Source organism: Crotalus tigris, unplaced genomic scaffold (genome assembly GCF_016545835.1).
Source record: "Crotalus tigris isolate CLP2741 ecotype Arizona unplaced genomic scaffold, ASM1654583v1 scf7180000020990.9691751010:1144802, whole genome shotgun sequence".
Classification (NCBI taxonomy): domain Eukaryota; kingdom Metazoa; phylum Chordata; class Lepidosauria; order Squamata; family Viperidae; genus Crotalus; species Crotalus tigris.
This window is the reverse complement of record NW_024098300.1, coordinates 692,501-703,514: the sequence shown is the minus strand read 5'-3', so window position 1 is coordinate 703,514 and position 11,014 is coordinate 692,501. Positions and strand designations below refer to the sequence as shown.

The window sequence follows — 11,014 nt, the reverse complement described above, 5'->3', positions numbered from 1 at the left end:
CAACAAGGCTTTCATTACTTGCCCCTACTTAACGATCCTCCCATAGGACAATCTACTTGAAGCAGATTCTTAAGTAGTGTTTCTCAACCTCAGCAACTTCAAAATTTTTGGACTTCAACTCTTAAGACTCCTGGGAGTTGAAGTCCACATATCTTGAGGCTGATGAGGTTGAGAAACACTTCTAGATATTCCTCCTCTTCTGCTGCCTCCTCTTCCTCCTCCCCTCTTCTTCTTCCTCTTCCTCCATCTCCCTTCTAAATGTTTAAGGACTCATCATTAGAAGGACAGCGTCCATCACCCGAGAAACATATTATTACAAACGGAATTTTTTTTCTCCCTCTTGTTTTTCCCAATGAGAGAAAAAAAAACACATGTGTCCATAACCCAGAGCAGTGCTGGCTGGAGAATTCTGGGAGCTGAAGTTGCCAAAGGTGGCCTAGAATTTCTTGGTTGCTGGTCCACCAAACCCTGAAGATAATCAACTGCTATAGCCAGAAACCTGCTCTTCTGCCATCCCTCCTAGAAGATGTGAATAGACCTCTGACTCAGAAGATTTCTCCCCCCCCTCCAAAAATGTTTCCTTTAATCTGCAGAAGCCAAAAAAAATGCAAAATTGGGGCATCTGAAGGATCTCAGCCAGCTCTTCTAGAGAAGCAAAGCCAAAGATGAGTTACAGAAGATGCGGATTGCTGTGCTTAAATGGAGCTGTCCATGGTCATGAACAAAGCTTCATTTTCACCCCATCTAACTTTTGCCTAGAAAAGATGGGGGTGATACCTTCTACTCAGTCCTTCAGCCTAGCAAAGCAAGCTCTGCTGCTATTGGTTTCAAGATGACTGAAATGTCTTCTCCAACCTACAGAACATCTCTCAAGGCTGGACTTCCAAGTTCTTCTGTCTCCTATTGGCACGCAAGCACGATGGGGTGGCCTATCTCTAAAAATCAGCAGTGTGCAGGGGAGTTGACCTAAATGTACACCCAGATGCGACGTTTGCTTTGGAGCAAGGAAAAGATATCTATAAACACTGGACAGCACACAGCTGGAGAAGTGAACAGATGTTGCCCCAGATGGCACTCCAGATTCTGGTTCCATTCAAACGTGTTCAAGTCCCCCTTGGCAGAAATCGACCATGGTTAATTCCAAGTCCGGCTTTAGCACTCCTAATGCAAGGAAACCCTTGATTAGACCTTACTAGACCCCACATTACACTGATAGCATCAGACAACAATCGGCTCCCAAGCTCCCACATCAGGCAATGAGTGTGTGAGAATCTGCACAAAGTTTCATTCGCCCCAGGGGCCATCTTCATTCTCATTGGTTGAACCTGCCATCCAGCTGTGGTTGTGGGCTTCCAGGGAGAAAGGAAGGAGTCTTCAAGGAGGTGGACATAAATAGAGGAGCAGAAGAAAGCACCCTGTTTTACATGGGGTACATCAACTGAGGGGTGTGTGCAATTTCCCCACTAACATGGGGATAAGAAGGAACAAGGTTTCTTTAACCCTTGTCCAAGAGAGTAAAGCAGAAGACTGGAAAACTGTAGCTTCCACAGAGGTCTGTGTCTCTGCCCAAACTATTTCCCATAAATCCAGCAAGATCCCTCAACTGATCATCTGTTCTCCTGCCCTCAACGGGGCTGCTACTGAGGCCAAATATATCCCCTTCTGTTGTTTCCATGAACTGGGACAGTTAAAACTCGCCAGTCTTCTCCAGAACTGATTTCACGCTGGCTTCGACCCCAAGAACGTATCCAAAAATGTCCAGCAACAGGAGAGACGTCATAATACGTCTTATTTTGCCCCTGACACAGACCTTTTTCAATGTTTCCTTCTCCCACCTCAAAAAAGAGAGTAAGAGAAAGGTCTGTTTCCAATTCTCTCTGTGTGTATGTGAGTGTGCTCTAAAGCAGAGAGAACATCTCCCTTTGGATCCAGGCCAAGGGTACCAGCTTGAAGAAAACAATATAGCCACAGGAAGACACTTCAGTAGAAACACAACTGGGGTCCTTGGGAGGGCCAAAGAATCAAAGCAATTGGGGCAGGGGGATTAACACAGATGCCCGCTCCAGTCCTCTGGGTTTGCACCCGGTCTCTCTGTGAGTGGGACACACCAAGACTGGAATGGATCGGAGTCCCTTGCTAGAGGCAAGCAAGAAGGGAGAAGAGGTCTCCAGTTGGAAAACAAGAGGTGCCCAACCATCAGAAGATGCTTGAAAATGTGGTAGGTCAAAATGGACAGGCTGGTAGAAGACAGGGTGGGAGTCTTCCGTCTAGATCTGTCTTCCCTCTAGATGACAGAGGGTGTTTGCCTTCAAAAGAAGCTCGAAACAGTGGAGGAGGAGCTTCATGGACATCGGGCCTGCTGAAGGTGCTGCAAAGCGAGCCCCTTGGTGTCCATTCTCCCTCGCCACGTCCTTCCGTTGACGTCCTTCAGAAACCCTTGATGTGGCAGTAGGCCTCCAGGCCAGCAAAGAGGATGTAGAGCAGCCAGAGGCCCACAAAGAGGCAGGTGGTCAGGATTTTGGCAGTTTGGGGACCCCCCAGCTCACCCCCTCTGTGTGGCCGCCGGCGGTACATGAGGACACTGATACAAACGAAGGCAAAGATGGTGAAGAGGGTGACAGAGAAGGCCAGGGTGCCCGTCTGCACCTCGAAGTTTTTGCCTTGGAAAGCCCAGTAAATGGCCGCCACCGACCAGGCCACGCCCAGGCCCAAGAAGACGTTGACCGCATTGCTGCCCGTCACGTTGCCGATGGACGCATCCGCGCACTGGTCCTGCAGAGCGGCCACTTTGCTGGCAAAGGTGTCTGCGGAAAGAGGAGAGCGCTGAGGATGCACAAGTCCCAAAAAACCAGACAGCCCTTTGTCCCCTGGAGGACCCGCCCCCCACTGTCTCCCCACTTTCACGGCCCATGTGTACAGGGGGTCCTCAACTTACAACAACATAGGGCCACAGTGCCTCAGTGGCTCTAGCTGCCCTATTGTCAGAAGGCGGCAAAGGGGGGATCACGTGATCCTGGAAGACACTGCGGCCGTCATAAATATGAGTCAGTTGCTCAGCATCTGAATTTGGATCACGTGACCCAGGGGATGCTGCAAGAGTCGTAAGGATGGAAAAATGGTCGTAAGTCGCTTTTTTCCAGCGCCGTTATAACTCTGAAGGGTCACTAAACGAATGATTGCAAGTTGGACAGTTGTTCACCGACTGGAGTCTGAATAACGCGGTCCTTAAGTGGACCCTGAGGAATGAACACATGAATCCAGCATTTCCAAGGGGTGGTTTTGGATATTTTCTGTGGGAAAATCAGCCCTAAAGGTTTTTCAGCAGAAAATATCGAAAATACCACCCATTGGAAATGCTGAGTTCATGTATTCATTCCTCAGGGTCCACTTAATGACCGTGTGGCTCATTTTACAACGATCGTCACCTAATGGTAAAACGGATTGCGACCACACGGCGCCTCGGACTCACAGCCGCAATGACTTTACGGCCAAAATGCTGGGCTCCGCTGCCGTCGTGAGTCGAGGACCACCCGTAAGCGGCTGACCGGGCCAAGAGTCGTGTGTGAACAGGGCAGACGGGTGGCCCACCTGGGATGGACGTGCCCAAGGCCACAAAGACGACCGCATTGACCGAGTCCTTGAGTCCCACCGTGCAGCCGAAGTGGGAGGCCAGGTCGCCGATGAGGGCGGTCAGCATGCCGATGACCAGGATGCTAACACTGAAGCAGGCCCAGCCGTTCCAGTACTCGGTGGGCGGCACGCAGGCGAAGAGAACCTTCCAGAAGACCGTCAGGAAGTGCATGACGTAGTCGAAGCAAGACGGCAGCCTCTCCTCTCGCCCGTCTTCATCCTCGTCTTCCACACCTGGGGCAAGGAGTCCTGAGTCAGACGTTCGGCCTCGGCGGGCGAGGCGGGCAGGAAAAAAAAAGGAGGGGTAGGGAGTTGGGACCCCAAATTGGACAGGGGCGTGAAACGGGAGGTCCTTGGTGCTCTCTGAAGGAGAAGGGAGTGGGGTTTGGGGGGAGGAGGAGGAGGAGGAGGAGGAGGAGGACTGTGGAGGAGGGGGAGGGGGGAGGGGGAGGATGGAGGAGGAGGACTGTGGAGGAGGAGGGGGAGGGGAGAGAAGGAAGACTGTGGAGGAGGATGGAGGAGGAGGAGGAGGAGGACTGTGGAGGGGGAGGGGGAGGGGAGGAGGAAGACTGGAGAGAGGGGGGGGAGGACAGAGAGGAGGAGGGACTGTGGAGGGGGAGGGGGAAGGGGAGGAGAAGAGGAGGAGGAGGACTGGGAGGGGGAGGGGGGAGGAGGAAGAGAGGAGGAGGAGGAACTGTGGAGGAGGAGGGGGGAGGGGGAGGGAGGAAGACTGGGGAGGGGGGAGGAGAGCAGAGGAGGAAAGGAGGAGGACTGTGGAGGGGGAGGGGGGAAGGGGGAGGAGGAAGAGGAGGAGGAGGACTGTGGAGGGGGAGGGGGGAGGAGGAAGAGGAGGAGGACTGTGGAGGAGGAGGGGGAGGGGGAGGAGGAAGACTGGAGGAGGGGGGAGGAGAGCAGAGGAGGAGGAGGACTGTGGAGGGGGAGGGGGGAAGGGGGAGGAGGAAGAGGAGGGGGAGGACTGTGGAGGGGGAGGGGGGAGGAGGAAGAGGAGGAGGACTGTGGAGGAGGAGGGGGAGGGGGAGGAGGAAGACTGGAGGAGGGGGGAGGAGAGCAGAGGAGGAGGAGGACTGTGGAGGGGGAGGGGGAAGGGGGAGGAGGAAGAGGAGGGAGAGGACTGTGGAGGGGGAGGGGGGAGGAGGAGGGGGAGGAGGAGGAGGAGAAGGAGAAGGACTATAGGGTCCTTGATGCTCTCTGAGCGTGGTGGTTTCTTGCAGACGTTTCATGACCCAACTAGCTAACTTCATCAGTATTAGTAGGAAGTGGAGTTTGCTCTCATTTTGTATCTAGTGGCTTGTCCTGTTGGTGTCGGTGGAAGTGCTTTTGATGATTCCTTGATGATAAAATGAGCAGATCCTACCCCCTTCTAGCACTGATGATGTTACCTAGTTTGGGTAATGAAAGGTTTGCAAGAAAATAACCAAATTCCTTCTCCTCCTCCTCCTCCTCCTCCTCCTCCTCCTCTCCACAAACCTCAATTCCTTTAGCAATGATGATGTTACCTAGCTGGGTCATAAAACATCTGCAAGCAAAGAGAGCACTGAAGACCCCACAGTTCAACCCCGAGCTACGAATATTCTCTTCTGTCAGATCTTCATGGTGGTTCCACCTCCAGTACGAGAGGGAAACATCTGCCACTTGACACTGATGGGCTCCCACTGCAATCTGTTGGGTCAGGGTTTGGAGCTTTATTTCATAACCATTTTAGATTTTCTCCTCCTCCTCCTCTACCACCACCACCACCATTGGTAGAAAGAACATTCAGAAAAAGAAGTCAGAAAGACAGACGTGCAGCAACGCAACTGCTGCTCCCAGGGACTTTTTTGTTAACCGGAGAAATTAAAATCAGGCCAAGTGACAGATGACAAGAGCTGAATTCCAGGCAAATAAATAGACTGCAGTGATGGCGAACCTTTTAGAGACCGAGTGCCCAAACGGCAACCCAAAACCCACTTATGCATTGTCAAGTGCCGGGTGGGTGTGGCCCATTGGGTGGGCGTGGCTGCGGTGGTAACGGCAGACTGGGTGGGACTAAAAAGTTCAATCAATCCATTCCAACTTTGCAAGATCTTTTTTTTCCCCGCAAGAAGTTGAAATTGATTGATTGAACTTTTTTTTTTTGCACACGGCGGCGGAGGCCTAAAGCAAAAAGGTTTTATAAAACCCAGCTGAAGGCCTAGGACTGGGGCGACGGCAACGTGCCCACAGGGAGGGCTCTGAGTGCCGCCTCTGGCACCCGTGCCATAGGTTCGTCACCACTGGAATAGAGAAGACAGGCAAGGCTTTTTGACAAGAGCTAAAAGACTGCCAAAAAGAAAACCATCACAAAAAAGTTCTAAATCTCTGTTAGGTAGGATGTGGCCCAACAGAGGGCGCCCTTGGTCTTGCAAGAACATCAATGCCAGACTCTTTCCTATCATGATTCATGGGGGGGGGGGAACCCCACAAAGGGATTCAACTCCAGCTCCTATTATATCCTTCTACTAGTCTAGGAAATATCAACATTCTGCAGAAATTTAGGCCAGCATCAGCTCAGAGTCGATAACAGCGCATTGAAGTCTGGCCAGGATTGACTTCCGAAAGGCGAGCCAAATGGCCAGCCCTGCCCACTTTGCCTCGTTCCCCCCCCCCCCAGTTGTGGGGAGGAAAATTCACAGACGGAGGCAGCCTGATTTAATAACACAACTTGCAATGTCTCTTTATCTCCAAAGCTTATTAATTCTAAGCGGGAGAGACAAGAACAGCCGCACAATTGTCTTTTCACATGAATTCTGCGTTCAGAGAAAGACGGTTCCAGCATAGGACAGTTTTTGTATAACGGTGTGTGAGTGTGTGAGTGTGTGAGTGTATGTGTGTGTGTGTGTGTGTGTGTGTGTGTGCCAGGCAGAGCAGAGTAGCCAGCATTTTCTTAGCAGGGAGTAAAGGGTGACATGGCCATCAGCCATTCTGGTTTGCTTGCTCCTTTGTGGGTCACCAGCATTTGCTAAGCTAGCTAAATTCTCCAATCTAATCCCGGTCTGTTCTTCCCGCAGTGCAGTTTTTTTCTCCTGAACAATAACGGACAAACAGCCCTGATTCTCAACCTGGTCAGCTTTTAAGATGTGTGCATTTGGACTCCAACTGAAGCCCTCCTTTTAGTCATTCGTGCCCCAATCATCTCCTGTATGGACTACATGGAGCTGCCCTTGAAGAGTATCCGGCAGCAGGAACAGAATGTAGCCACAAGGAGCCAGTTTGGGCACCCCAAGGACAATGAATGTAACACCTCAGCTACATGAACTGGGTCAGGGAAATGTGCAGATAGATAATAGATAAGGATAGATAGATAGATAGATAGATAGATAGATAGATAGATAGATAGATAGGTAGGTGGTAGGTAGGTAGGTAGGTAGGTAGATAGATAGGTAGATAGATGATGGATGATAGATAAAGATAGATAGATAGATAGATAGATAGATAGATAGATAGATAGATAGATAGATAGATAGATAGATAGATAGACAGATAGATAGATGGATGATAGATAGATAGATAGATAGATAGATAGATAGATAGATAGATAGATAGATGATGGATGATAGATAGATAGATAGATAGATAGATAGATGACAGATAAGAAAGATAATAGATAGAAGATAGATGATAGATGACAGATAGATAGATAATAGATGATAGAAGAGATAGATGAGAGATAAGATAGAGATAATAGATAGATGATAGAAGATAGAGATAATAGATATAGAAGATAGATGACAGATAAGATAGATAGATAATAGAAGATAGCTAGATGATAGATAGATGATAGGAGAGAGAGAGGGGGGGAGGGAGGGAGGGAGGGAGAGAGAGAGAGAGAGAGAGAGAATAGCTAGGTAAACAACTTCCAGAATTCTCCAGCTGGATGGGGGTTGAAGTCTGCCCATCTTCAACCTGCCAAGGGGAGAAGCTCTGCAATGTGCAGGTTTTGTACCCCAGCATTTTGTCTACTAACTTCCTGGCATTTTCATTTCATGGAGCAGATTTCCCTAAGGTATCATTTTTTGATCCCTCCAAGCTGGCTTCACTGCTGGTAGTGGGGGGGGGGCAGGGGTGTCACTTACCTGCACTGACAGTGATTGCCTCCAGGAACTGCTCCCGCCAGGAGTGCGTGCCAATCACCAGGGCCAGATTGGTTTTCTTGATGAGTTTGTCCACAGTGTTCTGCGGCAGAAACAGAGATGGTGAAGAGGCTGGGTGGAAGAGCAGGACCTTGGTATATCTGGAGCAACTCCAGATTGGGAGACTGGAGGCAGCAGACAGGGATCTGCTGGGGTAAGAACTTGACATTCATGGTTTGCAAATGTCCCAGGATGCCTCTAAAAATGCTAAGGGATTCTGGGAAATTTGAGATGCTCTGCAGTGATTCAGGGCTGATTACCCTCCTGGGGCGCCAACTAATCAACCTGATGTCAACGCTGCTAAGATCGGATGTTCTTGCTTTGACAACATATGGAGATGCAGCCTTTTTCCTTCTTACTGACACTGCAGACATCATAAATAACATGCCGGTTTGCCAAGCCCCCAAATTTTGATCCCACGACTGTGGGGATGCTGCAGCGGTCGTTTGTGTGAAAAACGATTGTAAATTACTTGCTCCAGTGCTGCTGCCGTTGAGGACTACCTGTATACATTTTATGGGGTTGGTAGTTGACTTCACTCTGGCAAGATTCTGTCTATGGGTGAGGAACAATAAAGAAATTGAAGCGGTGAATGCTCCAACTCTGGAAGTTTTTAAGAAGAGACTGGACAGCCATTTGTCTGAAATGGTAAAAGGTTTCCTGCCTGAGTAAGGGGTTGGACAAGATGACCTCCAAGGTCCCTTCCAACATATTATTATTATTATTATCATCATCATCATCATCATTGATCATCGCACAGTCAGCCAGATGTTCAGACTGGATTTGGCATTTCTGTCTACCTATTGAGTCCTTCCCAAGGACCTGGGATAGGCAGATGTGGATGTTTGATGGTATTACAGGTATCGTCGCAGGATGGAAGCAGTTCCTAGTAAGGCCACCTTTTGCAATTGACTAATAGTGAATTTGTCAATGCCAATGGTGTTCAAGTGGTGCTCCAGTTGTTTTGGGATTGCACCCAAGGCGCCTATGACTATTGGTACTACCCTTGGTTGCTTTTACCACAGTCTTTCTATTTCTATTTGTAGGTCTTTGTATTTTGTTATCTTTTTTAGTTCTTTCTTGTCTATTCTGCTATCTCCAGGCACTGCCACATCCACTATCCAGACTTTTTTGTATTATTATTATCATTGTTGTTGTTGTTGTTGTTATTGTTGCTGCTGCTGCTGTTGTTGTTATATTCTACTTGGAAGGATCACCTGTGGCTGTCTGGGTTTTGGGGGTCAGGCTGACAAGTCACCCCTCTATTCAGCATCAGGGAAGCATCAGTGTAGGAGAATGGCACGGGGAGATGTCACACCACTTCCCAGAAAAAGACGCAGTCTCCTGGCTCCCGTCTGGTTCCCTGGGGGGGTCTTGAAAAATCCCTGCAGGCTCTCTATGTACATCTCCCCAGAACAGCAGCCCCCCCCCAGGGGTTTTCTCAGCCACCGAGGGATCAGACTCAAGGCGCCAACGGAGGCAGGGCCAGGCGTTCTGCACAACGTCCAGAGGGATTTCGATGAGCCCCATTTTCAGTGAACAATCACAATAACACTAATAGGAATCGTGGATGGTTGCGGTGAGCAAATCTTGTCAATCTCCATTCTGATTGGCTTCTTGTGTTTGCGACTCAATCAGTTTTTTTTTTCTTTATTTGTCATTCCCCATTCATTCTATGTCATTCGTTAGGTTAATTGAAAGATTTTTTTTAAAAAAAAAATTGCATTAAAATGTATCTATATTGCTGTGCAATTTTGCAAATGATTGTAGGCAATATAATACACAGTACAGTTTTCTCTAATCTCTCTCTCTCTCTCTCTCTTCTCTATCATCTCTCTCTCTATCTATCTATCTATCTACCCATCCATTCCTCTGTCTGTCTGTCCGTCTGTCCGTCTGTCTATCCATCCATCCACCCATCCATCCATCCGTCTGTCTGTCTGTCTGCCTATCTATCTATCTATCTATCTATCTATCTATCTATCTATCTATCTATCTATCTATCTATCTACCCATCCATTCCTCTGTCTGTCCATGCATCCATGCATGCATGCATGCATGCATGCATCCATCCATCCATCCATCCATCCATCCATCCATCCATCCATCTATCTATCTATCTATCTATCTATCTATCTATCTATCTATTTATCCCTATCTATCTATCTATCTATCTATCTATCTATCTATCTATCTATCTATCTATCTATCTATCTATCTATCTATCTCTATCTACCCATCTATTCCTGTCTTGTCTGTCTGTCTGTCCACCCATCTATCTATCTATCTATCTATCTATCTATCTATCTATCTATCTATCTATCTATCATCTTTCTATCCCAACACTACTACTTTTGAATTTCAAGAGTTCCCTGAGCTTAAGTTTAAATAGTGGTTCAAAAATGCACAGATAAATTTGCTTTCAGACCCCAAACTGTAGCTTCCACCGTCTCTCGCTTGAGGTGAAGGGAAGCAGCCCAAACTTCGCCCTTTGAGGCTTACCTTGAAATCGTACGATTCTTCTATGATCACTTCCAGGCGCGAGTTTTCCCCGAGGATGGGCTTCCCCATTTCAGCAATTCGCCAGGCCTCCTCCTCCTCTGCCGAGAGTTTTTTGTCACCATCAGCTAAGTAAAAAAAAAAAAAAGAAACAACAGCAGCCAAGAGCTTGACTTGACTGGCTATTCCAATATTCCCTCCCTCTTTTCCTCTTTTTTCCATCACGACAATCCTGCAAGGTAGGATTGTCCCTGTGCCTGTGCCAAAGTCGGCTGGCGGAGCTGAAATTCAAATCTAGAGCTCTCCTTTTCTAGTTTAGTCTGTTTTGTTTGTTTGTTTGTTTGTTTTGGGTCTATTTTCTACTGTTTGTCCCTAGAGCTGGTAGATACATACGCTGCTCCCAAATAGGGAAGATCCATTTAACTGTCAGAATAAATCACTCTTGACATATTCCTTAGTTAATAATAATAGTAGTAAAGTTGGAAGGGACCTTGGAGGTCATCTAGTCCAACCCCCTGCTCGGGCAGAAAACCCTACACCATTTCGGACAAATGGCTGTCCAGTCTCTTCTTAAAAACTTCCAGTGTTGGAGCTTTCACCGCTTCTGGAGGCAAGCTGTTCCACTGATTAATTGTTCTCACTGTCAGGAAGTTTCTCCTTAGTTCTAGGTTGCTTCTCTCCTTGATTAGTTTCCACCCGTTGCTTCTTGTCCTGCC

The 11,014-nt window shown here is 48.3% G+C and overlaps 1 protein-coding gene across 2 annotated transcripts in view; it reads right to left on the bottom strand.

Annotated features, from left to right (window-relative positions):
- Window positions 1–903: 903 nt before the first annotated feature.
- Window positions 904–11,014, bottom strand: part of SLC8A2 (solute carrier family 8 member A2) — a 55,255-nt gene continuing 45,144 nt past the window's right edge. For both annotated transcript variants that reach the window (XM_039369156.1, XM_039369155.1), the window contains exons 5-8: window positions 10,302–10,426; window positions 7,743–7,842; window positions 3,589–3,864; window positions 904–2,804 (exon numbers count right to left, since the gene is read on the bottom strand). In XM_039369156.1, the coding sequence (XP_039225090.1) occupies window positions 2,428–2,804; window positions 3,589–3,864; window positions 7,743–7,842; window positions 10,302–10,426 (878 nt within the window). In that variant the 3' untranslated portion in view covers window positions 904–2,427. The remainder of the gene's footprint in view (window positions 2,805–3,588; window positions 3,865–7,742; window positions 7,843–10,301; window positions 10,427–11,014) is intronic.